The sequence below is a fragment of the Arabidopsis thaliana genome, assembly GCF_000001735.4.
Source record: "Arabidopsis thaliana chromosome 1 sequence".
NCBI lineage: Eukaryota > Viridiplantae > Streptophyta > Magnoliopsida > Brassicales > Brassicaceae > Arabidopsis > Arabidopsis thaliana.
Genome location: NC_003070.9, coordinates 22,182,276 through 22,208,017, shown reverse-complemented (window position 1 = coordinate 22,208,017; position 25,742 = coordinate 22,182,276). Strand labels below are relative to the sequence as shown.

The following is a 25,742-nucleotide window of genomic DNA, read 5'->3' as shown; positions in this document are numbered from 1 at the left end:
TGGGTATGTGTAATTGTCAAGAATTTACTTTTGCTCAAATATTATTAATTTAGGATTTTTAAAACACTAGTTCAGATTTACTTGTGAAAAATATAAAATTATCATTAAAAATAATATTTTCTAACGATTTAATACACGACAAAAGAAAAACTTAATTTTATAAGGTTGGAGCGGTTTGAGTTTTCGATTTTGTGAAATGTATGTATATTGTCATGAAACCCTAGTTTGGATTTACTTGAAAAATATAAGATCATCATTGAAAATAGTACTTTTTAACAGACACGACAAAAAAATTAATTTTATCTTGTTGGATCGGTTTGAGGTTTTAGATTTTTCCAATAGTGTTAAAGATATGCATGTGTATTGTCATGAAACCCTAGTTTGAATTTTCTTGAAAAATGTAATATCATCATTAGAAATAGTATTTTCTAACGACAAAAAAAACTTAATTTTATTGGATTAGAACGGTTTGAGTTTTGGATTTTTCTAATTTTTTGAAAATGTATGTGTCATGTACATGAAACATTTACTTTAATTTAGGATTTCAAAACCCTAGTTTAGATTTGCTTATCAAATGTATAAGATCATCATTGTTAAAAATAATATTTTCTAATGACGTAATACACGACAAAAAAACCCTAATTTGTACGGTTTGATCAGTTTGAATTTTGGATCTTTCTAATTTTGTACAAAAAAACAAGTCTCAAATAGAACCATTTTATTCAAGTTTGCATCTTATTATATAAAATAGGGTTTTTAAAGTTGCTAACTAACGTGATCACGCACGAGTCAACTACATTGATGAGATATCGACATGTGTCAAATCTAAGTTTTTGTTAAAATATTTAAAAACAAAAAATAGAAAATTTCCTAACCGAAAAGAATCTATATACATGAATCACAAAAAATTAATTATATATTCGTAATTATTAATTATTTATTATATAATAAGATAATTCATAATATAACAGATTTATAAAAAATGGGGACCTTCCAAATAAGTTTTTTTAGTATTTGTCAAAAAATTTCTCTTTTTCCTATTGCTATGTTAAGATAACTATAAAATATAGATCTCAACAAAACACATAAATGGTGTGATGCATAGATAAAGATTATAATGGGAAAACTCAATAGTACAAAGATGAATGAGAATTAAGTATAATTATGTTTGAGTAAAACGTTAAGGATAAGTTACTAATATTTAAAGTCTTTTTTATCGTCACTAATATTTAAAGTTTAAGTTACACAGTAGTAATTATTTAGTAAACAACAAAAATAACTGACGTTATTTAAAGATATATTGAGAGAATAAATAAATTGAGATAAAAGTAAAAACACTAAATATAGAAAAAATGTGTGGTTTACTATTAAAATTTTAAATATCATTAAAAAAAAACAATTAAGATAGAATATGTGTTTTTTTTTTTGGGTCACAAGAGTGTTATTTTTATATATGAACCATTAAAATGGACAAACCCATAGTAAACAAAAACCTATCAACTAGTACAAAACAAGATTACTGAGACTAAACTTGACAATCACTAAGACATGGAGATGACTAACAATTAAAGACTCCAAAGCAATTCACTACTAGAAACTCTTCACCACAAGAAAGGTTACAAACAAAAGCCTTGAAGAAAACCAAATCATTAGAATGCCTTCAAAAGAGAAAGCCCGAGAAAAGGGCTAAACCGAGCTCACACAACCACTACCTCAGCAGAAATGAAGACGGATAATCAAATAGAGTAGAGCAAAGAACCAAACTAATACTACCTTCCAGCAACCAAAGAAGACGAGAAAGCAAAGGTACAAGGAGAAAACTTGATATCCGAAGGGGAAAATGCCAAAGAGGACCCTCATTTCTTACACGAGGACATTTGTAGACCCAACCAAAGCCTTAAAACTAAGGCTTCAATCCACAACCATTCTCAAAAAATCAGTAAACGACACCACAATTCTTTAGCCAAGAACTCAGTCCCAAACTAAAAACAGAATGAATAGCCGAGAAAGAGAAGTAAAGCCCAACTAAGAACACCAAATCGCCTACAACGATGAAAATAATATTCAAAGTGGTGATAGAAGGACAAAACCTCCGATCTAGCAACCTTCCAAGATGACATATGAAAGAATTAACAAAGGAGCTCAGCACCGCCGACTTCACTCCACACCAACGTCACCATCTTCACCCCAAATTGAATCAGATTTGTCACTTCCAAAGCAAAGGCTAATCAACCACCAAAGATTTCAAGGCTAAATTGAGTGGATCAACAAGTAAATTTCTTTCTTTTATAAATTAAACTGGTTAAGTATCTTGATCCATTAAAAATATTATTTTATCATCATGTTTTCAAGGATGATTGCTTAAATAAGTATATTGATTAATGATTACTAAGTACCAAGACAATAATATCATAAAAATAAATTGAATATATTAAGAGTTTGTTGGTCAATTAAGCAAATTACCATTAATTTTCTTTATTAAGTATAGATGAATTATATTTTCCCGACTGCCTATTATTTGTCTTGTATAATGAAAATTGACTTTGAAACAATGGAATAATGAGCCAATAATTTATTGACACGTGTAACAATAAACAAAAGTTACTTAAGATTTTTGTCGTAAAGAAGGGAAAGAAATTGTAACTTTGACACACACACACACACACACAGATAAAGAGTAATTAAAATTGGAGTTTCTGATTTCTAGGGCACAAAATCTTTAGATTCGGTGAAGTCATTCATTACTTCATTGCCAAAGCTTGTAACCAAAACTCCCATGGCCGACGAATCTTCTTCTCCGGCCACGGGGGATCCCAATTCACAGAAACCAGAATCCACTACTCCGATTTCAATTCCCAATCCAAATCCCAATCCTTCACTAACACCACCGCCGCCTCAACAACATTCGCAACCACCAGTCGCTCCTCTGGTTCCACCTGGTCCGCCTTATGCTCCTCCGGCTCAGATTCCTAGCTCGCTTCTCCCCACCAATCTCCCGCCGCCACCACCATTCCGTCCCGGTATGCAGTTCACTCCCGTTGCGAATTTTCAAAACCCTAGCTCTGGAGTTCCTCCTCCAGGATCTATGCCTCAGTATCAACCGCAGCCTGGTATGAGACCTTTCCAGCCTATGGCTAATGGTTATCCCGGAATTCATGGTGTTGCTCCTCCTGGTGCCATGCCTCCTCATGGTGGGTTCTTCTATCTCTTAATTTTATAAGTTCTTACTCTTTTTTTTGTTTATGATGCACTTTAGGCTATATAGTTTATTTTCGTGGCGTTTTTTTTCGTTCTGTGTATGTTGAATGTGAATTTGTGATGCTTAAAGTAGTGAAGGGGAACTATATATGTCTATGTAGTTGGATTAGATTAAAGGTTTAGAGTAAAAAGAAGTTTTATTGAAAGAGGAATTAGGGAGAAAACTAGAAACAGGAACACCGATGACCGGGTGTTTTCTCCTACAGCGTCTTGATTGAGTTCCCTGAGAATGGTTGCAAGGCATCAAATTTTGGGTAGGGACTCACTTCTACGACTCCCTCATTTTGGTATGCGCAAATTCGCTTTTTGTTCTTCTTATTCTCTTAATTTATTTAGTTAGTGTAACACATCTTTAACCAAACCGCTTACCTAAAGGTTCTTGAAAGATTTGCCCCAATTTATATGTTAAGTTGAGAATTACTGTAGTTTTAAGAACAAAACTTTGAACTTGATGGGTTAATCAACTGCCAGCAGCAAGCATTTGTAGCGACTGAGTGCTCCTTGGTCTTGATTTTGAGGTATTGCAATTCTTTCAAATTACACCTTCCGTTACATCTTCGACATGTTTCTTTTTTCTATTCCCTTCTGTGGTCAAGCTGCTAATGGTTGAAATAAAGCTATTATGATGGGTAATAATAGTTTTTATAAGTTCTATATGGGCATGAAATGATGGGAGTTTCAATATTACTGAATCTCAAATTCAACAGATGATTATAGATTCTTACCTATTTCAAGTTGCCCTGTGAGGTATGACTACTTAATGTGGTAATAATGACTACGATCCTGGTGCTATCTTCTCAATGTGTCCTTCAGGATCTCTGTTCAGCTGGGTGGTATTTGTACTGCCTCTGGTGTGCATATCTAATTTGCTCTAGTTTGTGGTAACAATACAAAATGATTTTTATTTACTGCTTCTTGATACTCTTGATTTATGCCAATGCAGTTGTTCAGGGTATTCCAATGTAAACATCTACTGATGAATTTGTAGAGACTTGTTTTTGTTTATGCAGGGCTTCTCCGGTATCCTTCTCCATATCCAACAATGGTTCGTCCTGGATTCATTATGCGGCCGCCTGGTACAATCGGTGCTGTTCAACTAGCACCACGACCCCTTATTCCAGGAATGCCTGGTCTCCGTCCTGTAATGCCTCCTATGGTTAGACCGGCTTCTCTTCCTTTTGTAACACCTGCAGAAAAGCCCCAGACCACAATTTACATTGGCAAGATAGCTACCGTGGAAAATGACTTTATGATGTCTATTCTTGAGGTTTGTTTTCTTCTTTCTATCTGTATGTTCCTCTTCTACTACTTTTAAGGTTTATGTTCGAGGCACTTACTTCCATCTCTTTTGCTATACATTTTATAAGAATTGATTTTGTCATTTTTTTTCTGCAGTTTTGTGGCCATGTCAAAAGCTGTTTACGTGCGGAAGATCCTACCACCAAGAAACCTAAAGGTTTTGGATTCTATGAATTTGAATCAGCTGAAGGGATTCTCCGCGCAATACGCCTGCTGACCCAACGTACTATAGATGGACAAGAGCTTTTGGTAATTGTGGATTTCTCTTCTCATTTCAAAATATATTTATGTTTCTTCAATAGATGCACTTCTGTGTCAACCAATATCTAGGTATGCTTCTACGGTATTCTCTTAGCTTTATTCTCATTTTTTTCTTCTATATGGTCGGTAGGTGAATGTTAATCAAGCAACAAAGGAGTATTTGCTAAAATATGTTGAGAAGAAAATAGAGACTGCAAAGAAAGCCAAGGAAAGTCAAGGAACCAAAGAGAACCAAGCTGAAGGTCCTGAGAGTGAGCAAGACAAGCTTGAGAGTGCTGATAATGAGACAGGGAAGGATGGAGAATCGAAGATTAAAGAAAACATCGATATTGCGAATTCTGCTGTCCTAACTGATGAAGAAAGGGAAGCAGACAGAGAGGCTATGGAAAAGATTGAAACTGCTATTGAAGAAAGGTTAAAGTCCAACCCTTTGCCTCCTCCACCACCACCACCTGCTGATGGTTCAGGCATGGAATTTGCTTTCAAATCTAAGGATGGTGACTCCAACACTGACGTAGCTAGGAGTGGTCTGTTTTTACCTCCACTAATCTTCTTCTCTCTTTTTTGTCCTTGATTTGGCTGCCATTTCTATTTTTCCTTGAAATATTGGTCTGATAGGATGTTTTTATCATGTAGATGCCGCAGCAAATGATGTTGAGACTTCTGGAGAACACAATAGGCCTGACACAAGCTCACCTGATTGGAGTAAGAGAAATGACCGAAGAAGCAGAGAAAGAGGTGAGAAGGAGCAAGAAATGGATAGATACGAGAGGGAGGCTGAAAGAGAACGGTCAAGGAAAGAGAGAGAGCAAAGGAGGAAACTTGAGGATGCAGAGCGTGCTTACCAGACTCGTCTTCGACAATGGGAACGAAGAGAAAGAGAAAAGGAGAAGGAACGACAGTACGAGAAGGAGAAAGAGAAAGAGAAAGAGCGCAAGAGGAAAAAGGAAATCCGCTATGAGGAAGAAGAGGAAGAAGACGATGATGATTCAAGAAGAAGATGGCATAGGGCTGCATTAGATGAGAGAAGAAGACGACAACTAAGAGAAAAGGAGGATGACTTAGCTGATAGATTGAAAGAAGAGGAAGAGGTTGCTGAGGCGAAGAGGAGTGCCGAGGAGCAAAATTTGCAGCAACAGCAATTAGATGCCTTAAGAATCCTATCGGGACAGGCAGCTATTGGAAGCGAAACGGTTCAGACATCACCTATTGAAAATGATCACAAGGCAACTCTCCAAACTGTCGGTGAATCTGCCAATGAGCACCATGCAGCAGGTAAGGAGTTTATATTCTCTCTGTCTTATTCTCATTATCGTCTTTCTCATTTTCCTCTGTCTCTCTTTCTAATGCTCTCATTGCCAATTGCAGATTTTGAAGAAAATGGTTCTGGTAATGAATCGATGGCTATCGATAATAATAGTGGATCAGAGGCACATGCTCCCTCAAAGAAATTAGGATTTGGGCTTGTGGGATCCGGAAAGCGAACTTCTGTGCCTTCTGTTTTCTATGAGGAGGATGAAGATGAAGCACGTAAGGCTAAAAAGATGAAACCTTTGGTTCCTATAGATTACTCAACCGAGGAACAAGAGGCTGTGGCCCATGGTGGCTCAGGGAATACACCACCTCATTTGGCTTTAGCCGCTGAATTTGCAAAACGAATTTCGAGTACCAATCCCAAGGAAGAGACGATAGAAACCGAAAAACAAAGGAGCAGACGTTCTCATGATAAGGCAAGCCACCGGGACAGGGAAAGGGAAAGGGAAAGGGACAGGGACAGGGATAGAGTCAGGGACCGAGGTGACGGGCATAGTGGTCCCACCAAAGACGCCAAAGAGTCTGGAAAAGCAAAGATAATTGATACTAAGTTTCTGGATGCGAAACAATTGATAGATACAATCCCAAAGACAAAGGAAGATTTATTTTCTTACGAGATAAACTGGGCTATGTATGACAAGGTAAGCTACTCATAAATCTCATTACACTTTTACTAGATCAATGTTTTTTTTTACCTTGACTGTGAGTTTGTTTTGGTGCTGACATGTTTCACCTTTTTTAACATTGAAAAGCACCAAGTGCACGAAAGAATGAGACCATGGATCTCAAAGAAAATTATGGAGTTTCTCGGAGAAGAGGAAGCCACTCTGGTAGATTTCATCGTGTCAAACACTCAACAACACGTGCAGGCGTCTCAGATGCTTGAGCTGTTGCAATCAATTCTAGACGAAGAAGCTGAGATGTTTGTGCTGAAGATGTGGAGAATGCTCATCTTTGAGATCAAGCGGGTTGAAGCTGGAGTCCCGGTAAAATCCAAAGCCTGAAACTTTTCTTTAAAGATCTTTATCTTCCTTTGTTGCTTAGTATCCCAATTTTTTTCCAAGTCTTCTTGTCTTTGGATTAAAAAAGAATCGCCATGTTTAAATGCAAAAGAAGATATTGAAACAAGAAAATACAAAATATACATTTAGTTCACAGAATAAATATTTGCACCACTTGAGTTTAATGTTCTCTTTTTTCTTCACTTTAGTTCAAAAATCGGTAATGCTTTATTACATTACATTTTGAAAACAAGAGACTGATTACAATAGTATAGCTCTTTGGGTTATTAAAAATCCCAGAACTAAAATATACACAAGTATTGTAAAATATAGTATTTCAACCTTAACCTATAAAAAATGAAGTTATATTAACTCTTTGATAAAAAAAAAGCTCAAAGAGTTATTGTGTATCATCAAATCATCACCAGGCGTGGACAAACCGTTCTCTTTCTAGAACCGGTTCACCCGGACCGGTTTTCCTCTCCTGAAACTCGTGGATCATTTTAATTAGAGCACTTGCCTTTTTCCCACCTCCCAACTCTCCGTTACTTGACGCCGTGTAAAGCGACCCCATGATAGACGGATTCTTAGCCAGAGACCCAACGACGTCACTTCCGCCGTTATGACACAGATTCAAAAGCAGAGCAACACAATGCTGTTTCGTCGCCGGCGAAACCTCCGACGAACCCAATATCTTCACCGCGAGTTTTAATCCCCCACGACGGAGCACTGATATCATCCCGTCGGGATACTCAGCCATTTTCGCTAAAATCGCCATCGAGTCCGCCGTAACTCCGTCGCTAATCTCCTCCGATTTCACTAAATCTAGAAGAACAGGAACAATTCCGGCGGCGAGGATCCGCCAGTGATTATCAGGTTGGTTCATTAACAAACTCCGAATCGCGATTAACGCGTTGCGTTTCGCTGAATCACCGTAATCGCAACTTTTAACGATTCTCACCAATCCCGGAATCGCATCAGAGATTTCTCCGATCAATCTGCTGTAATCTCCGAGAGAAGATAGATAAAACAGAGCAGCTGCTGCGTATTGTCTGCTCTCTCTTCTCGCACCATCGTTTAAAACCTCAACGATTAGCCTTAATCCACCACCGTCTTCTCCGACGATTCGAGTTTTTCCGGCGATATCTTTCGATAAATTCATAATCCCAGCCATGGCGTTCTCTTGGATCCTCGGATCATCCGAACGAAGAATCTTCATCAACGATTCAACAACTCCAGCTTCCACTAAACACGATCTGTAAAAAGTACTCGTCTTGGTGAGAATTCGAATCTCCACTAATGCTTTAACCATCTCTTCTTCGTCTCCCTTGATCAATTCTCCGGCGAGAAACTCCGCCGTTAGTTTTCCAGCTTCTTCCGCCGCTAAACTCTCCGCCACATCCACCTTCTTCTTCCCCTTTTGACCCATAACTACACCGTTTTGCTTGGAGTAGCTTTGAATCACTTGCTTGACAGAGAAGTTATCCACCAACACAGTACTAACCAAAGTTTTACCGGTTTTAGGGCACGTAATGTTACCGGAAGCGAACCACTTTGTGATAGAGCTCCGATCATAAGTGTGTCCTGATTCTAAAACCACTGGATCACTCATGATCTCTAGAGAAATCGGACAACGAAGATCATCAACGTTTAAACTTCGAACCATCATCAAATCATCTTCTTCCTTGTCTTTCTCTTCATCATCAACATCAATGCCTCGAAGTATAACACATCTGCAGTAACATATGAACCCCATTAAGTTGCTGAGAAGCTCGATTTCGATGTTACTCTTCTTCCCCACGGAGATCTCTTCTCGTAAAAAATCGATCTCTTTGACACAATCTCTCCATTTTCTTACACCAATGTGATCAAGAACTCGGAGTATTTCATCAGAATTCGGATTAATTCTGTTCTCAAACAGATTAAAGAACCAATAAACAGAGTCTATAGCTCGTTTGTCGTCTCGGTCGGGTCTTGCTTCGGATTTTCGAGTCTGACGCATTACTAGATAGATTAGCTCATTAACTTCTCCAGGTAAGTCAACAGACCTGACTGGAAACGTGTCGAGGCTAGTGGATATGGATCGGGTCAAATCCCGGAAATGAGCCGAGACTTGACCGGAGTTCATTAACATATATAGCTTAGCTCCATCTCTTGTACAGTCGTCTAGTAGGAACTTGAGTTTCTGGAAGATGACGTGAAGCTCTGAAAGGCTCAAGATTACCGAACGACCCGCCGGTATTGACCCGACTCGGATTTGAATCCGGAGCTCTTCAAAGAAGATCACAAGAGTTTGAACATGTCGGAGAGTTTCTTTAACACTTCTTTTGTTGGTAGAGAAGTGTTTTGGTTTGAAGCTAAGAATCTCGCCGGCGAGTTGTAAAAGTGAGTCGACGAGAGTGGTTAAAGAGATCGATTCGCATGGATTCACCGCCGGAAAGGTCAGAATCCGACGACTCGACCCGGTTGGTGTATGGATCATTTAATAAAGATAAGATATGAGTGAAAACAAAGATAGTTCTTTCAAGTCTTTGTTTGAAGTAATGTTTATGTTTGTGTTGTGAAGAGGATATATACACTTCGTGTGAGTGGGGGGTTTCAACGTTCTACAAGTTTGCGACACGTGAAGAGGTTTGATTAGTTCATAATTTTGGGGTCTGTAATTGCCACGTTGAATGGGACTTTGTTACACGTGAAGAGGTATGATTAGTAGATATGTTTTGGTGTATGTAAAATTGACACGTGGTATAGCGTGGCGATGAAGTGTGTGAGGGACCAACTGTTTCGTGAAGGTTCCGTGCATGGAGGTAGCCGACAATTTCTATGACGCTTCTGATATTTTTCATAGTGTGCAATTATTATAATCGTTTCTTTATTCGAGTTAGTTTAGATAAACATGAATTTCGTTGGATCCAATGATTTAGAGGAGACTTCGAGGATGTTATTGGATGAAAACATTATTAAGGTTTTGATAATTGTTCTTGAAGGACTAATTAAGTGGTTTTTAAATTCTGACTCTGTTTTCTTATATTATTTTTTTGTTAAGAGTTAATAAAGACCAACTTAGATAAATCATGCGATTATTTTGTAATTATATGCGACTAAAATAACATGTTCCTTTTGTCATAAATTGTACATTGGTTTTAGACACTGCTTCGAAGAAATATATGTTTTCAGGTCTTTATTTTATTGATTTAACTCGAGAGACTCTGCTATAGAGTTATTTAACAGAGTCGTCTCTGTGTCTCTTTGTCTTTTCTTTACATTTTCTGTTCTTTTAGTCAGATAATAGTTTTCAAGAAACAATGGACGGTGCAACTTTCTCATAGAAAATCAAAACATATAATAATTAGGACCCCATCCTGATTTTTTTTAACAAATAATTTCTCTTTTTAATTAAAATTCTCATTTAATTTTAACAGAAACCTAATACAATATAAAATATAAAAACCACATTTTTGCAAAAGTCCAGTATAGCCCGACTACACCATATAATAAGTTTAAAAAAACGAAAAAAATAAAATGCCAATTTTTTTTTTTAAATGCCGATTTATTGTTCTAAGAGCACTTATTAGGGAAGACTTTTTAAAAAAAATAGTTAATTAAATTTGCTATAAATTGTTTGACATGTATTTTGAAAGAATGTTATTATATATAGAAAACAATATGCGGCTAAAATTAAGATTTAAACCCTAATTAAGAAGATCACAAGTTAGGTTAATAAAGTAAGATGGCCCGAGAGAGCTCCACAGCCACTTCCAGTCTTCCTATCCACTGTAACGATCGTGGTCGTCATCGCCGGAATATTGACCTAATCAGCTTATTGCCTGATGAGATCCTCCAACAAATCCTATTATTTGTTCCGACCAAACTCTCGATCACAACTTCCGTCTTGTAAAAACGATGGAGGCATGTATGGTCCGATATACCTTCTCTTTCCTTTGATGATAGTGATACACTGCATGCTGCTTCGATAAACGAAACCCTAACTCGCTACACAGCTCTCAAGATGATAAAGTTTCATCTCAAAACCAGCAACCAGCACACTGTTCCCCACTTCGACAAGTGGATCAAGTTCGCCATGTCCCGCAACGTGGAGAATCTATCATTCAGTAGTACTTTTTTTCATAGTTATAATCTTCCTGATTTCTTCTACATCAATTCCTCTATTAAGCAACTCAGCTTTTGAGTTATTTAATATGATTCCTAGATGTTCCGTATCTTGGACGTCCCTGAAGAAGTTGTCCCTGCGTTTTTGTGAGCTCTCTGATGAATGTATTGCGAAGATTCTATCTGGTTGTCCGATTCTCGAAAGCTTAACATTGTCCCACTGCATCTACCTTACGGTTCTTGATCTTAGCAAATCGCTGCGCTTGAGAACATTAGAAATAGCCTGCAACATTGACAATACGAGGCCAAGGCAGATTGTGGCACCGCATATCCATCGTCTCAGACTGAAAACCTATCAGTCACCATGTGCTTTAGTTGATGTCTCGTCTTTAGATGAAGCTCAAGTGGACTGTTTCATTTACTCACATCTAAAGACCCTCGACGCTTATTTACTTCAAGACATTCTTAAAATGCTAGAGAAGTTGCAGAATGCAGAGAAGCTTATTTTTGGGTGCAACATTCTTCAGGTATGTTTTGGGCTCATTCTTGCATTCTCCAATGTCTTCAAGTACTCTCTTACTTACTTCACTTATGTTGGTTGCACACTCAACGTTTACCGATGCTATATAAGTTTACTAATGGACTAATGGTACTCATCAATATGCGTTTTGGTGTTGACTATCTATCTTTGTGTTAGATTTTATCTCTTGCCGAGGTTTGCGGTCTTCCTTTCCCGATGTTCAAGACAAAAGCTTTGACTCTTGAGACAGATATCTTTCAGTATGTTATTCCTGGTATAGAAAGACTTTTACAAAACTCACCTGATTTAAAGACGGTGACAGTTCGTCCAAGTGATGGCAACATCATGCCGGTATATTTACCACAAACTTCTTTGATTTTTTTCATGGCCTACCTTCTAACTACCTTCCTTCTAATAATCCAAGAACCATGTTTACTCTTCTGTTGTGTAGGGTAGGTGTTTTGACAACTACTTGGACTTGCAAGGCTTGAATCCGAATCAATGTTGGAGATCAAAAGATGGGGTCTTTTGGAATAAATCCCGTTCGAATTTAGGGTCAAAGAGAGTGACTTTATTCGTGGAACTTATGCTTAAAAACACAAAGATATTAGACAAGATGGTCGTTCAGTTAAACGAACATTACCTTAGGTCTAAGTTAAAAGAGTTTGTTCCAACATTTTCTCAGAAGAATAATGTCTTGATTGTGCTCTCAACCACACTGAGACTATGAGTGGTGTGAATCATTTGGTTTAGTCTTGATTGAACCTCAATTAAATATAGTGTTTTTTCTTTTCTTGTTTTTACTAACTATGTTCGAAGAGTGGTTAAAACCTGCAATGGCTTGTGTCATGTATGATGGTAATAAGAAGATGGATCTTTAGGTATGGCTCTAATACAAAAATAAAATTTATAAAACGTTTCCAAAGAGTGATCAAAACAATGCCTTTTGTCTCTTAAGTGACCGAAGAAACCTTAAAACAGACATGAGATAGAGAAAGCAGTTTCTTTCCACCTTTGTTTCATTTTTACACTTTTAGTGCTCGGCTTTTCAAGACTTGTATCTCTGTCTTCCATATTTTAGATCTTCTTCAGCTTCGAGAAGGTTCCTGACTCTGAGAAGTAAGTGCTTTGAGTCCCACTTCCTAATCCTAAAGCCTGCTGAGGATTGCACAACTCTATTCCCTGTCAAATAGATAACCAATTGGAGTCAGACAGTGATGCAAATGGAACACAGGATCAAACTTTTGTCAAGAATCGAATGAAATGTTTGTACCTGCACAGGAGTGAAAGCCAGGCTCGATGTCAAACCAGAGGTAGTCGCACCACCCGCATACTGCCTTTCTTTAAGCCTGAAAAAGTAATTGATATAAAGACGCAAATGAGATATGATGGAAGAAGAACAGGGCAGGATAATTTGTAAGAGTAAAAATATTAACATGATAAATCCGAAAAAACACAGGAGAAATAGAGGAACACTTACTTTTTGGCGACCTTAGCATTAATCTTAAGCTTGCTCGGAACACTGGATACTCGCAGCCTGTTGCTTCCTGCCTGGCCAAGCATTCCATAACCTTCTCCTAGTCCATCACCTATCATCATGAAGAGTAGATATTAGACTAAGTGCCTTATAAGTGGCCATTAACAAGTGTAACTACAAGATATATTACCGAGGGAGCTCTCTTCAGGTGTACCAAACGCCATTCTGTTGGCCAGCTTCCTCATATCTGTTACTTGATACCTGATTTAAAGAGAAACGTAAGAATGCAACAAAATAAATACAGGTGAATAGAACTCAATCTACAGTAATTAAGGACACAAAGTAGGATGAAAAAGGCTACCTTTCTTTCATTTTTCTTAGACGGCGACCACCCCTTCTTTTCTTCGGTTCAGAATCAGGAACAGGAAGTGGCTTAGGCTGTCTTGCAGGAGGAGGTTCTTGCCATTTCTCAATCTTCTTACGGATCTCCTCCCTGAAAGCTTTTCCACTTATCCCTAACGGATCCCCTCTAGTAGCATCAACTCTTGCTGCCAAAGTTGATTTTGCAGCCACGAGCCTGCCAGCGCGAGCCTGAAGTCCAGGAGGCGTGCTTTGGTAAATCTCTGTCTGCTCCAGATAACCCACACGGGACTGAGACGTTGCAGAAGAAAACCCAGCAAGGTTCTTCCTCTTGTGGCCAAGAACTTGAACATTACACGCAGGCATTTTAGCAAGTGCTGACAAACCTCCAGCAGTCCCCATGAGTTTGGCTGCAACAGCACTCCCAACAATAGCAGAAAGATTAGGTGCAATAGATCCCATCTTACTTTCAACAAACTCAAGGACCTTCTTCCTTGCGGAATCAAGATCTAAAGCCCGATCACAAGCCTCTAACACCTTTTGCAAAACATCCTCTGGCAGTGCACTCCCTTTCGTAGTTAAAGCAGTAACTGAAACAACCATGATAATAGCTGAAGGAAGAAGGTCAGCGAGATCAACAAGAGCCAAATCCGTCTCATTCCCAATCTTCTTCACAACACATGCATAGTCAATAGGGTGATGAACCAACGACTCAAGCTCTTGAAACTTAAGCTTGTACTTGTCTTTGATAAAGTTGTGGACAATAACGATTTCATTCTCAATATCGACCGAAAGCTGATTACAATCCACAATAAGCTTATACTCAGGATCATCTTCCAAGACAGTTCCTTTCTCAGCTCCATCAGAATCTTTCCCAAGAGCCTCCTCTACTTTATGCATAATATCAGCATATCTCTGACTCTTCTGCAGCTTAGAAACATTATCGAGATCATCATAGTTAAGTGTCTCTAAATCAGCCATATCCATATCAACATCTTCTTCTTCCTTTCCAACATCACCATCATTCTCGTCCTGCATATGTATAATCAAACAAACTACAATTACAATCATAGCTCCTCCAAGTAAACAGATAATAGTAATCAAAAGTGTTTTAACACTCACCAATTCTGCTTCATTGTCAGATAACTCGTCCAAATCAGCAAGGAAAGAATCTTCAAGAGTTGCCTATAACAAATCCAACATATTGAAAGTTAGTAAAACAAGCTTAAGAATAACTCAAATCTCGGAAACAAAGCAATATCTATGATCTCGGAATCCCTAATTTTGAAATTGAACTTTAGAGAAGATGAGTCAAATCAAAATTAACACAATACGATTACAATAAACAGAGAATACAATCGCCAATAACTGAAACAATGAAGAAAATAGAGTTAAAGAAACGCTTACCATATCTCTTTCTACTTGGGAGGCAAAAGCTTCAGTGATTCTCCTACGGATAAAAGAAAAATCGTTGATTCAGAAACCCTAATTTATAGAGAAAGCTTGGGATATACACAATTGATTAGAGGAGGATAATCAAAAGTTACCTGAAGAATCGAAGGAGAAATCAATCGATTAGATTCGAGAAGAAAATTGAAGAGCAGCGAGCGACTAGTGTTTTTTCCTTAGGAAGGCGAAGAGGAATGTTTTCAGTTGAAACCTTGTGTGCTATAAAAAAGTCGAGTTTCGAAGCCGGCAATATTTGGGCCTTTTTTAATGGGCCTTCTTTGAAACTAACACTAGTAAATGGGCTTCTGCAAATTTCCGTTTTAAAATATCTTACTATACAATCTTTTGTTGAAATAATTATATTTCTACAAAAGGAAGTTACTCTTTAGGTTTGCTTCAGTTCTATTTTATGTCACACTAGATTTTAATCCGCGGTACACCGCGGGGATAATTAATTTTTTAATATATATAAAAATTTGCAAATTGTATCTATATATAAAATATTTTTATTTTAAAGTTTACAATTGTTATTAAGTAACGTCCTGCCAAACCCGTCCCGTAAAAGAAACCTATTTATTTTATTAATGTTGATTTTATTTATGATATATTTATAAATCATTGTATAAATATTTTGTAATTTTGTAGTAATTAACTGCTATCAAATATTTCTGCGGTTTGATGCTTATAATCGAATTGTTATAGTCATGAAAAAAGCAATATCAAAAATGATAATTTTGTAGTGTTTAAATGATATTAAATATTTTGGAAGTTTTATTTTAGTAACTAATTGTGTAGTTAATATGGAGAGATTTCGGGAAGATAGTTAAATGTCAAATATTTAATTCGAAGATTTACTTTCTAATTATCAAAAATAATTATTAAATGTCAGTGGCAGCCACTGTAAATAAGTCCCAACTTGAGGATTTATTTCACAAAGTGGCTGCAAAAATGTATATATAGATTAAAATAATTATACATATGTAGCAAATTTTATATTACAATTACAAATCAACAATTTTTTTTGATAAAACAAAATTTTCACCCATCGAAAAAAAAAAATTCTCTCTTTATAATGTGTTTCTTGAAACAACAAAAAATTAAACTAAAATCTATTGTATATCAAATAAAATAGAGTAAAATGTATCTAAAAAAATGGTTGAGACAGAGATCCTTGTTCTCCATTGGGGAAAATGTTGCTACCAAAAAAGCAAAGAAACTAAAAAGAGTAAATTTTTTCTTGAATAAAGTAAATTTCCATTATACATAACAAAAGAAAGAAGGAACTAAAATACTTTTATAGGATAAGGATAGATAATCGAGGAAAAAAAAAAAAAAATATAGTGTTTTCATTGGGAACGTTATTAAAGTAGTTCAAATAATTGTCTGTTTCTTGACAGTAACTATGAACATGTTACCCGTGAGATATTGTCAGAGAGTGAAGTCACACTCAACCAATAACAATGACCAATCCAATCTCTTCTAATTTTTCCTCCAACCAAAATTATAATCCTTTCAAGAAAACAGAGTTGTTAGTTTCTCTGCTTCTTCTCGTTTTGGAGGATTATTCTAAATAATGGAGGAAATTGAAGAAGGAAGCAGCAACAACAGCATAAGACGTGTTGGTACCGGAAGTAGTGACCGGAGATGGGTTGATGGAAGCGAGGTAGACTCTGAAACGCCGCTGTTTTCAGAAATCAGAGATAGAGACTATAGTTTTGGGAATTTGAGGAGAAGATTAATGAAAAAACCCAAAAGAGCTGATTCTCTTGATGTTGAAGCTATGGAAATTGCAGGTTCTCATGGTCACAATCTCAAGGTTAATCACCCATGATTAAAGTTTTGATTTTTATAAGTGCACATGTTGTGTTTGTGTTATTGACATTGAAAAATGAAAACTTTTTTAGGATTTGTCACTTTTGACTACACTTGGAATAGCGTTTCAGACGTTAGGTGTTGTGTATGGTGATATGGGAACAAGTCCTTTGTATGTGTTCAGTGATGTGTTTAGTAAAGTTCCTATAAGATCAGAAGTTGATGTTCTTGGAGCTTTGTCTCTCGTTATCTACACTATTGCTGTGATTCCTTTGGCAAAGTATGTATTTGTAGTCCTTAAAGCTAACGACAATGGCGAAGGTAATGCTTCCGCACCGATGTGTTTAGTAAAGTGAGATATTTAAGTGGTTTCTCAGGATATGTTTGTTATGTGTGCAGGAGGGACATTTGCGTTGTATTCACTTATTTGTAGGTATGCAAAGGTGAATAAGCTGCCAAATCAACAACCTGCGGATGAGCAGATCTCGAGTTTTAGGCTTAAACTCCCAACTCCTGAGCTGGAAAGAGCTCTGGGGATTAAAGAAGCTTTGGAGACAAAAGGGTATTTGAAAACTCTTCTTTTGCTTTTAGTCCTAATGGGAACTTCCATGATTATTGGCGATGGAATTCTAACACCAGCTATGTCAGGTGAGTCTTATTTGTATTAATACAGTGTAACTTGAGCTGCATTTACAGTTGGAATTTGATCTTCCTTTTGATTCTTCTGCAGTGATGTCTGCAATGAGTGGTCTACAAGGTGAAGTTAAAGGATTTGGAACAAGTGGGTATCATTATCACATGATTTCTCTCTCTATGTCTTGATGTCAATTTGATCTTTGATTTTCAATCTTGATGTGTTGTTCTTGTCAGATGCATTGGTTATGTCTTCGATTGTGATTCTCGTGGCTTTGTTCAGCATACAACGGTTTGGGACGGGTAAAGTTGGTTTTCTATTTGCTCCAGTTCTGGCGCTCTGGTTCTTCTCTCTTGGTGCTATTGGAATCTATAATCTGTTGAAGTATGACTTCACTGTCATAAGAGCACTAAACCCGTTTTATATCGTTTTGTTCTTCAACAAGAATAGCAAACAGGCTTGGTCTGCTCTTGGTGGATGTGTCTTATGCATAACAGGTAAGTCAACACGCTTAACAACTTCTAAAATAAATCAAACCTTTCTTACAAAGTGTTTAAAACTACGCAGGAGCTGAAGCAATGTTTGCAGATTTAGGACATTTCTCAGTTCGTTCTATACAGATGGCATTTACTTGCGTGGTGTTCCCATGCCTTCTCTTAGCTTACATGGGTCAAGCTGCTTATCTAACAAAGCATCCCGAGGCCTCAGCTCGCATATTCTATGATTCAGTTCCAAGTAATAGTTCAATATATCCTTAATCTCTCAGCTTTGATTATATTAGATGTCAAAAATTCTGAAAGTTGTGATAAAATGCAATGTTGAGCAGAGAGTTTGTTCTGGCCGGTGTTTGTGATTGCAACATTAGCTGCTATGATAGCTAGCCAAGCCATGATCTCCGCGACTTTCTCATGCGTCAAACAAGCCATGGCTCTCGGTTGCTTTCCAAGGCTGAAGATAATCCACACTTCTAAGAAACGGATAGGTCAAATCTATATACCAGTTATCAACTGGTTCTTGATGATCATGTGCATTCTTGTCGTCTCCATCTTCAGAAGCACAACCCACATTGCCAATGCTTACGGTCAGTCTTTCGGTTTGATTTCTACGCAGAGTCCTGAAAAGGCTTTCTCGTTTTGATATTTTTTCTTCTTTTTTCCTGTTTCAGGCATAGCAGAGGTAGGTGTAATGATGGTTAGCACAGTTTTGGTAACTCTAGTGATGCTTCTTATTTGGCAAACCAATATATTTCTCGCCCTTTGCTTTCCCCTTATATTTGGATCAGTGGAGACCATTTACTTGCTAGCTGTTCTCACCAAGATATTGGAAGGCGGTTGGGTTCCGCTAGTATTCGCCACTTTCTTCCTCACTGTAATGTACATTTGGAACTACGGAAGTGTACTCAAGTACCAAAGCGAGGTCAGGGAAAGAATCTCCATGGATTTTATGCGTGAGCTCGGTTCAACTCTTGGGACCATTCGAATCCCTGGGATTGGACTCCTTTATAACGAGCTTGTCCAAGGTATACCTTCCATTTTTGGACAGTTCTTGCTCACTCTTCCTGCGATTCACTCAACAATCATCTTTGTCTGCATCAAATATGTTCCTGTCCCGGTTGTTCCTCAAGAAGAGAGGTTCCTCTTCAGACGGGTTTGTCCTAAGGACTACCATATGTTCAGGTGCATTGCGAGGTATGGTTACAAAGATGTCAGAAAAGAAGATTCTAGAGTCTTTGAACAGCTTCTTATTGAAAGTCTAGAGAAGTTCTTGAGATGTGAAGCATTAGAGGATGCTCTAGAGAGCACTCTGAATGATTTTGATCCCGATAGAGTTTCCGTTGCAAGTGATACTTACACGGACGACCTCATGGCTCCTCTCATCCACCGTGCAAAGCGTTCTGAGCCAGAGCAAGAGTTGGATTCAGAGGTTTTGCCATCTTCAAGCGTAGGGTCGTCTATGGAGGAAGATCCAGCTCTGGAATATGAACTTGCGGCTTTGAGAGAAGCCACAGACTCGGGGCTAACGTATTTACTGGCTCATGGAGATGTAAGGGCGAAGAAGAATTCGATTTTCGTGAAGAAGCTTGTGATTAATTACTTCTATGCGTTTCTAAGGAGAAATTGCAGAGCTGGAGCTGCGAATCTCACTGTTCCTCATATGAACATCTTGCAAGCTGGGATGACTTATATGGTCTAGTGTATGATTCTTTAGCTATACTCTCTTTGGAACATTTCTCCTCTGGATATCTCCATGAATTAGGGTTTGTTTCTTGCGGTTGACGTCTGTGACTGTCGTTACCGTAAGGAACAAGCAAAGGTTGAAGATTTCCTAATATTATTTATATTCTAATACTTAGGGAAATAAAAGTGTATCAACTACTTAATACAAATATACCAAATTCACTTGTGATTATAGTCTAGTGTGTTGCTAAATTTAAAATTGATAATTGAGTTTAGATGTGCATATTTTTTGCATCACTACTAAATTCGCATGGTGGTTTATAATCATATTAATTGAATAATCTGAGTTTCAACTAAAGATATTTGTTAAAGAAGCATAGAGACCAATAGGTAAGTGGGATTTGAGTTAGTCTTTGATTGGATGTTAAAGTAGATAATGTGACATTCTTTTTCATATTAATGTCGAAAAACAAATTTCTAATTACAAAGTGAATCCTACTTGTAACTCACTGCGCTTCTTTTTATCCCCTTTATGTCACTTAAAGCTCTAATTAAAAATCTCATTAAACAAAAATCTTTGAATTTAATTTGGCTACTAGCTAGTGACATGTTAAGTTGCCCCTCCACAATATATTTTATAATAACTAAAAATATTACAAAATTTGTGACAGCTTCACATACAAATGTCAAATTCAAAAGACGAGTGTACAAATAAAACTCTCATATATGTTTATGTAGTAGATTATTCGTATTGGTCGAGTTTGGATTACTTATTAAATAAAAGTCAATACAACAAAGTGAAGGGACACCTTCACCTATGCTTTGAATAACAACCATCATTTATATTTGTTTATAGTCGAAGGGGTCATTTTCTGGATAAATAGACTCTTTTCCATCACTGTCAAAACTATTATAGAACAAACAAATTATAACATAGTATAGTTACTAAAAATTGCTACTTTGATTGGAAAAATATTCAGAAATAATTTAAGAAATCATATGATTAAATGACAAACAGTACAAATAAATTATTTAATGTTGCTTCGAATCGTTTAAAAATATATAAATAGATTTTTCTGTTCGGAATCTCTTAGTTGATAAATTAAAACAATAAAAGAAAAACATAATATAGTTGTATATTGAAGTTTATGCAACTATCGATTTGATATCCAATAACAATTTGTATCTACTGCTAATTTCTATGTGTATGCTATGTCATGTACACTATTTGTTTCTATCAAAGTGAAGAAATTAAGCATTGGCATGTCTTTGAATTACATTATATATAAACCCACGTACATGTGCAACATGTTTAGAAATTGTGCATGTGATAGTAATATACCTACAAACTGAAACAATCACTCAAGAATTTTGTGATTGGGAATTTAGTTATTTTAAACAAATGTTTGGATGGTAAAATTAATAATAACTCCTTGGTTTTCAAGACTTGATAAACATTTGATATTGAAGCAGAGTAACTTAGAAGATAACTGTGAGTTAGGAGAGATTATTTCTTTTCACCTAAAGAGTTGTTAATAAATAGAAATAACTTAAACTAGTGGCATCGACAACCAGACCGCAAATTACATGAATGGATTGTAGCAATACGAGCTAAATAGTCGGGTTTTGAAGCAATTTTTTTTCTAGGGAAAACAACTGAAGTGAAAATCAGTGGAAGGGTGCATTGGTGTCTATTCGACTGATGTTTGGTCTAAAAAATTGGACTCATATCTAATATCCTTACTAAATTGATAAATTGTCCTTAATTCTTTCACATTACCAGTTTTGATTGGTGACTTTCAAATGAGGAAATTTGGGATTTGTAACACATTTCACATTTTTTTAGTAACCATATAAAGAGAGAAAATTTGTAACACCTTCACAATTTGTTTACTAACCATATAAGTTTATAAAATGTAATTGCATTCTGTAATGCAAAACAAACTATTCACCAAAATATTATAAACTAAACAAATTGTGTTGCTTCGTTTCAACTAATATGTTTTTTCTTTTGCCGATTAATTTTGTGTCGTTCTTTTATAATATCCCTATTTGGTTTTAAGTTTAAACATACCAAAAAGCAGTCTACAGTAATTTCTGATGCATCTTGACTTAATCCAAAAACAAAAGTATCTCTTTGTACCACGTCTCTTAATAAATTTCGTATCTCATTGTACCACGTCTTTTTTAAGATACAGTTTTGCGAGTAAGTAGTGTTCTTAACTAGAAGTAGACAAGATCTTCAAATCCAAAAATCCGATCCGAATTCCATACCTATCGGTCCCAAAAAAAGGATGATTGATCAAAAATAGTAATCTTACACCAACACACAACCCACAGTTTCAAAAAAATAAAATAAAAAATAGACATGATATTAGTTTTGTCGACTTGCGGACAAAGGTTGGAACTAGAACAATTGAAGTGGCCTTTGATTTATGCCCATAATAAAAAGACTTGCACGGTTGTCTATAACTTCCAAGACAATTTATGATTCCTGCTTAGTCTGTATTTAATATTTATCCACTCGTTAGGTCATTTTCACAACTTTCCATTTCCTTTTCTTATCTCTATGTGCTATCTTCTTTAATTTTTGTCCTTTTGAAAAGATGAACATTTATCTTTATTTGTTTCTTTCCTGGTGTCACCATTGCCGACTAGGGTTGGGTACACCGTACACGTATCATGTTTATATACTCTCTCTCATTTTTTTTAATGATGTTCAAAATTTTGACATATTATTTAGGAAATTATTTTAATAATTTGTATTAAAATATTATTTTCCTGATTTTTTATAATTCTGTCATTTAAAAGTTTTTCATATATATTAAAATTAAGTAAATTTTCATTACAAAAAGAATTAGGAAGGTAAGAGACAAATAAAGTTGATATTGTAAGATCTGTGGTGATTGTGACTGTATATAAATATCAGACCATTGATTAAGAAATTTTTAATTAGAATCTCTTTTGGTGGGTCTGCGTAAGATTTTCTTTGACTCCTTGTTAAATATTACACACGTAAATTATAGACTTCAAATTTCGTGATGTGTATCGTTGTGTAAAAACAAATGTAGAGGTTATGATTGGTAAGATACTAGAGTAATTACATTGTAATAGAGAGGAATGAATGAACAGAAGAAAAACAACACAAAGAAAGGTATAAATCCACCAAAAATAAATTATCATACTCTAATAATGTCTACCAGTTATATCCGTAAATATTGAACGACAATTTCTAATTATTTTATAACTGCAAACAATTAAATTTTTTGTTAAATAGCTAATATAATTAACAAAAAAATTAAGATAGTTGGTTGCCTTGCATTGATAGTAACTTGACAGTAATCCTCTAAATTAAGGTATTCGCATAATAATTATCTTTACGTTTAAAATAGAGCCTATAAAAAAAGTAGAAACTTTGAAAAAATGAAAAAAAAATGCCCAATTGGTCAACTCAGTTAGGTTTATGGTAATATTTCGTCGGTGAGAAGATGAGGATCAGGCCATTAAGAGTGTGGGTCCCACCTTATGAGCTAAAACCGAAAAACGCGGCGAAGTGGATAAGCCAGTGGGACCCATACCGTCGTCACAGCACCACAAGCCACCAACGCATGTTTTTTGTCTATTCACGTACCCCGTGGCGACCACGTGCCCAAAACATAGTATATTTTTTTTTTTCGTTCTTTAAACACCACAAAAATTCGAACCTAAACTTTGAGACACCTAACACCTTCACAAATTTCTTTTTATACATATAAGACTAAAAACTACAAACAATTGAGATATAATGACAACAATTGCTCATAAACCAATATAGGGAAGATATACTAACGAATCCATAATAATGGGATTCTTTTAAAACCTTTAACAAAAATAATTCATTTGAGAACAAAATAACCATACATTAAGTAGATTTTGTTTAATTTTATTGCTAGAATTTCTACATCCAAAACTTATATACAGTAAAAACTCTAGTTATCTAAAATTTATTACAAAAATGGAAATTACAGTCACAATCTTTGTCAAGTCACTCCTTAGTTTTTGTTATTTTACAGTTGGTTAATTAGTTGAATTTTAAAGACAGAATTCATTTTTTTTGTGGAGAATGAAATGTGTGATGTTTAAAAATAACTAGAAATAATTTTTAATATTAGTTTTCTGGTATGTTGGAATAGTCTAAATATAATAAATCTACACTTCCACCACCACAATGCAAATTACTTGTCAAAACTATTGTTTCAAGATTTGATAGACATAATCTGGCAGTAAAAGAGGATCTAGTACCTAATCAATAAATCGGGGTATGTTATTTACCACATACAAATAATTGTATGTTATGATTTTGATAAACCTTTTTTATATAGATGATTATATGTGTATTACATTCCAACTTTTTGTTATTTTTTTCTTTCATTCATCCAAACAAAAAAATCTTATGTTAAATTTAATACTGATACCTATCCATCATAAATAATATGGGTGGAGATTATGGTGCTTGTCCTCGATTCAAAAACTTGACAATTTGTTCGTACCAAAATGTCCTCTCAGAAAAAATAAGTGGTAATTAATCATTTTGTCATGTAAATGCAACATTTAATATTTATGTGGTCGGACGAGGAAAACTAAAGGCGATAGATTAGAGTTTGAATACGTATAATTAGTGATATACCATTGCATTTTTACTTGGTTCGTTAGTAGACAGCCAGATAACTGAAGTCACTGGACAATACCTTGTTTTGAGCTTCATTTACTCATCAGTCATCACGCATGAGTCATGGTGCGAGAAGCTAGCCATAACCTTGTTTAATTTATACTATTGCCAACTCAAAATTAAATATTAATGCATGATAAAAATTCGTTGATTGATAGTGCACTATTATTAAGTATTAACTACGAGTCTTTGACATTAGAGTTGAGTTTCTCAAACTTCATAAATCAAGAGTGTTACACTTGCACATTTTTCTTTTTCTTATCAAATTTTTTAGTTACCTTCAACATTTAACTTAAGCTATAATAGTGTTTGTACTTTTAACTATTTTAGTTATCTATTGAAATAATTTGGGAAGCAAGACAGCAAACCAAATATGTGAAGCAGAAGTAAAAAAATATTCTAAATATCTTACTGTACTAAAATATTATTTAACTTCTGCTTCACGAGGTTTTGGTTTGTTATCTTGTTTTCCAGGTTAGCTCAATATTATTATGATTAACTTGTGTACTCTGCAACAACAATATCGAAACAAGAAACCACCTATTTTTCTCCTGCTGCTACACCGCAGAAATATGGGAAAATCTTGCCAAAAACATATACAAAACTAAGTTCTCAACAAACTGGTCTACTATTTTAACTTCTGTCTCTACTACTTGGCGAAACAGAACAGAGAGTTTTCTTGCTAGATACATCTTCCAGGAAACCATACACACCATATGGCATGAGAGAAATGGTAGAAGACATGGGGAACGTTCGAATTCAGCGACTCATCTAATCCGGTGGCTCGACAAACAAATGAGGAATCAAATTTCCACAATCGCAGCAAGCGGAGACTATCGATATGATAAGGCTCTCCAACTATAGTTTCAATCAAGATCATGAGCTTTTTTACAAAAAATTTTCTACTCTTTCAATCATATGTTGCACTTGATGTATAAACGTTTATTTACTTTTTAAATATAATTTAACATTAAATTCAAAAAAAAAAAAAATATTATGATTTTTGATTGGTAACTGGTAACCCCATTTAACTTATAAAATCACAAAAAAAATATTTATGCATGACAACCTTTGCCGAGTCGCATAATGGTTAAAGTTAAGTTAAAACATCTATTAAAATGATTAAGTGATAGCATTATTCGTAAGTTACGAGTATACGACAAATCATATTTGATATGATAACGTTCTTTATTATTAATTAGCATCGGTGCCACTTTCTTGTCAAATATATTTATCTTCTCTCTTTATCAATCATAAAATTAATGATATCTTAAAGTCTTTGATAACTGACCAAAACATAAAGATTTTTTCTTTTGTTTTTGAATTTTGAGCACTATGTAAACATGATACATTATGTTATAT

The 25,742-nt window shown here is 35.6% G+C and overlaps 4 protein-coding genes and 2 pseudogenes across 9 annotated transcripts; 4 read left to right on the top strand and 2 right to left on the bottom strand.

Annotated features, from left to right (window-relative positions):
- The first annotated feature begins 2,617 nt into the window (after positions 1-2,617).
- AT1G60200 (splicing factor PWI domain-containing protein / RNA recognition motif (RRM)-containing protein) lies at positions 2,618-7,324 on the top strand. Of its 4 annotated transcripts, none has more exons than NM_001333887.1 (7): positions 2,618-3,191; positions 3,465-4,525; positions 4,654-4,806; positions 4,949-5,345; positions 5,455-6,093; positions 6,187-6,773; positions 6,885-7,324. In NM_001333887.1, the coding sequence occupies exons 2-7, from the start codon at positions 4,301-4,303 to the stop codon at positions 7,134-7,136; spliced, it is 2,253 nt and encodes a 750-aa protein (NP_001321661.1). In that variant the 5' UTR covers positions 2,618-3,191; positions 3,465-4,300; the 3' UTR covers positions 7,137-7,324. The 4 variants fall into 4 exon arrangements, with proteins under 4 accessions (NP_001321661.1, NP_176226.3, NP_001321662.1 ...); NM_104710.5 differs by having other exon boundaries at positions 4,269-4,525; positions 6,885-7,285; NM_001333889.1 differs by having other exon boundaries at positions 2,682-4,139; positions 4,269-4,525; positions 6,885-7,285.
- A 6-nt stretch (positions 7,325-7,330) lies between these two features.
- Positions 7,331-9,752, bottom strand: PUB19 (ARM repeat superfamily protein). The gene has a single exon (NM_104709.3). It carries the CDS (start codon positions 9,613-9,615, stop codon positions 7,555-7,557), a length of 2,061 nt encoding a protein of 686 aa, NP_176225.1. The 5' UTR covers positions 9,616-9,752; the 3' UTR covers positions 7,331-7,554.
- Positions 9,753-11,332: 1,580 nt separating this feature from the next.
- AT1G60180 lies at positions 11,333-12,493 on the top strand (annotated as a pseudogene). Its single transcript has 3 exons — positions 11,333-11,770; positions 11,941-12,114; positions 12,215-12,493.
- A 124-nt stretch (positions 12,494-12,617) lies between these two features.
- On the bottom strand, positions 12,618-15,260 carry emb1220 (pre-mRNA processing ribonucleoprotein binding region-containing protein). Its single transcript, NM_104707.4, has 8 exons — positions 15,148-15,260; positions 15,008-15,050; positions 14,723-14,785; positions 13,602-14,632; positions 13,431-13,501; positions 13,244-13,352; positions 13,037-13,112; positions 12,618-12,945 (listed from the first exon to the last, which is right to left on the bottom strand). The coding sequence occupies exons 2-8, from the start codon at positions 15,008-15,010 to the stop codon at positions 12,841-12,843; spliced, it is 1,458 nt and encodes a 485-aa protein (NP_564754.1). The 5' UTR covers positions 15,011-15,050; positions 15,148-15,260; the 3' UTR covers positions 12,618-12,840.
- A 1,214-nt stretch (positions 15,261-16,474) lies between these two features.
- Positions 16,475-19,988, top strand: AT1G60160 (Potassium transporter family protein). Its single transcript, NM_104706.5, has 8 exons — positions 16,475-16,865; positions 16,954-17,182; positions 17,261-17,509; positions 17,592-17,642; positions 17,732-17,992; positions 18,063-18,230; positions 18,322-18,576; positions 18,661-19,988. Exons 1-8 carry the CDS (start codon positions 16,623-16,625, stop codon positions 19,686-19,688), a joined length of 2,484 nt encoding a protein of 827 aa, NP_176222.2. The 5' UTR covers positions 16,475-16,622; the 3' UTR covers positions 19,689-19,988.
- Positions 19,989-24,874: 4,886 nt separating this feature from the next.
- AT1G60150 lies at positions 24,875-25,499 on the top strand (annotated as a pseudogene; the record flags this gene model as incomplete). Its single annotated transcript has 1 exon — positions 24,875-25,499.
- Positions 25,500-25,742: the final 243 nt, after the last annotated feature.

Bases quoted from the DNA above. Each gene is read 5' to 3' on its own strand.
- AT1G60160 (NM_104706.5), top strand. From the start codon at position 16,623: ATGGAGGAAATTGAAGAAGGAAGCAGCAACAACAGCATAAGACGTGTT. The intron at 17,993-18,062 runs GTAAGTCAACAC...AAAACTACGCAG, and splicing joins ATGTGTCTTATGCATAACAG to GAGCTGAAGCAATGTTTGCA. The intron at 18,231-18,321 runs GTAATAGTTCAA...AATGTTGAGCAG, and splicing joins ATTCTATGATTCAGTTCCAA to AGAGTTTGTTCTGGCCGGTG.
- PUB19 (NM_104709.3), bottom strand. From the start codon at position 9,615: ATGATCCATACACCAACCGGGTCGAGTCGTCGGATTCTGACCTTTCCG.
- emb1220 (NM_104707.4), bottom strand. The intron at 14,633-14,722 runs GTGAGTGTTAAA...ATACATATGCAG, and splicing joins CTGACAATGAAGCAGAATTG to GACGAGAATGATGGTGATGT. The intron at 13,502-13,601 runs GTAGCCTTTTTC...TCTTTAAATCAG, and splicing joins CTAAGAAAAATGAAAGAAAG to GTATCAAGTAACAGATATGA.
- AT1G60200 (NM_104710.5), top strand. From the start codon at position 2,777: ATGGCCGACGAATCTTCTTCTCCGGCCACGGGGGATCCCAATTCACAG. The intron at 3,192-4,268 runs GTGGGTTCTTCT...TTGTTTATGCAG, and splicing joins TGGTGCCATGCCTCCTCATG to GGCTTCTCCGGTATCCTTCT. The intron at 4,807-4,948 runs GTAATTGTGGAT...TATGGTCGGTAG, and splicing joins TAGATGGACAAGAGCTTTTG to GTGAATGTTAATCAAGCAAC.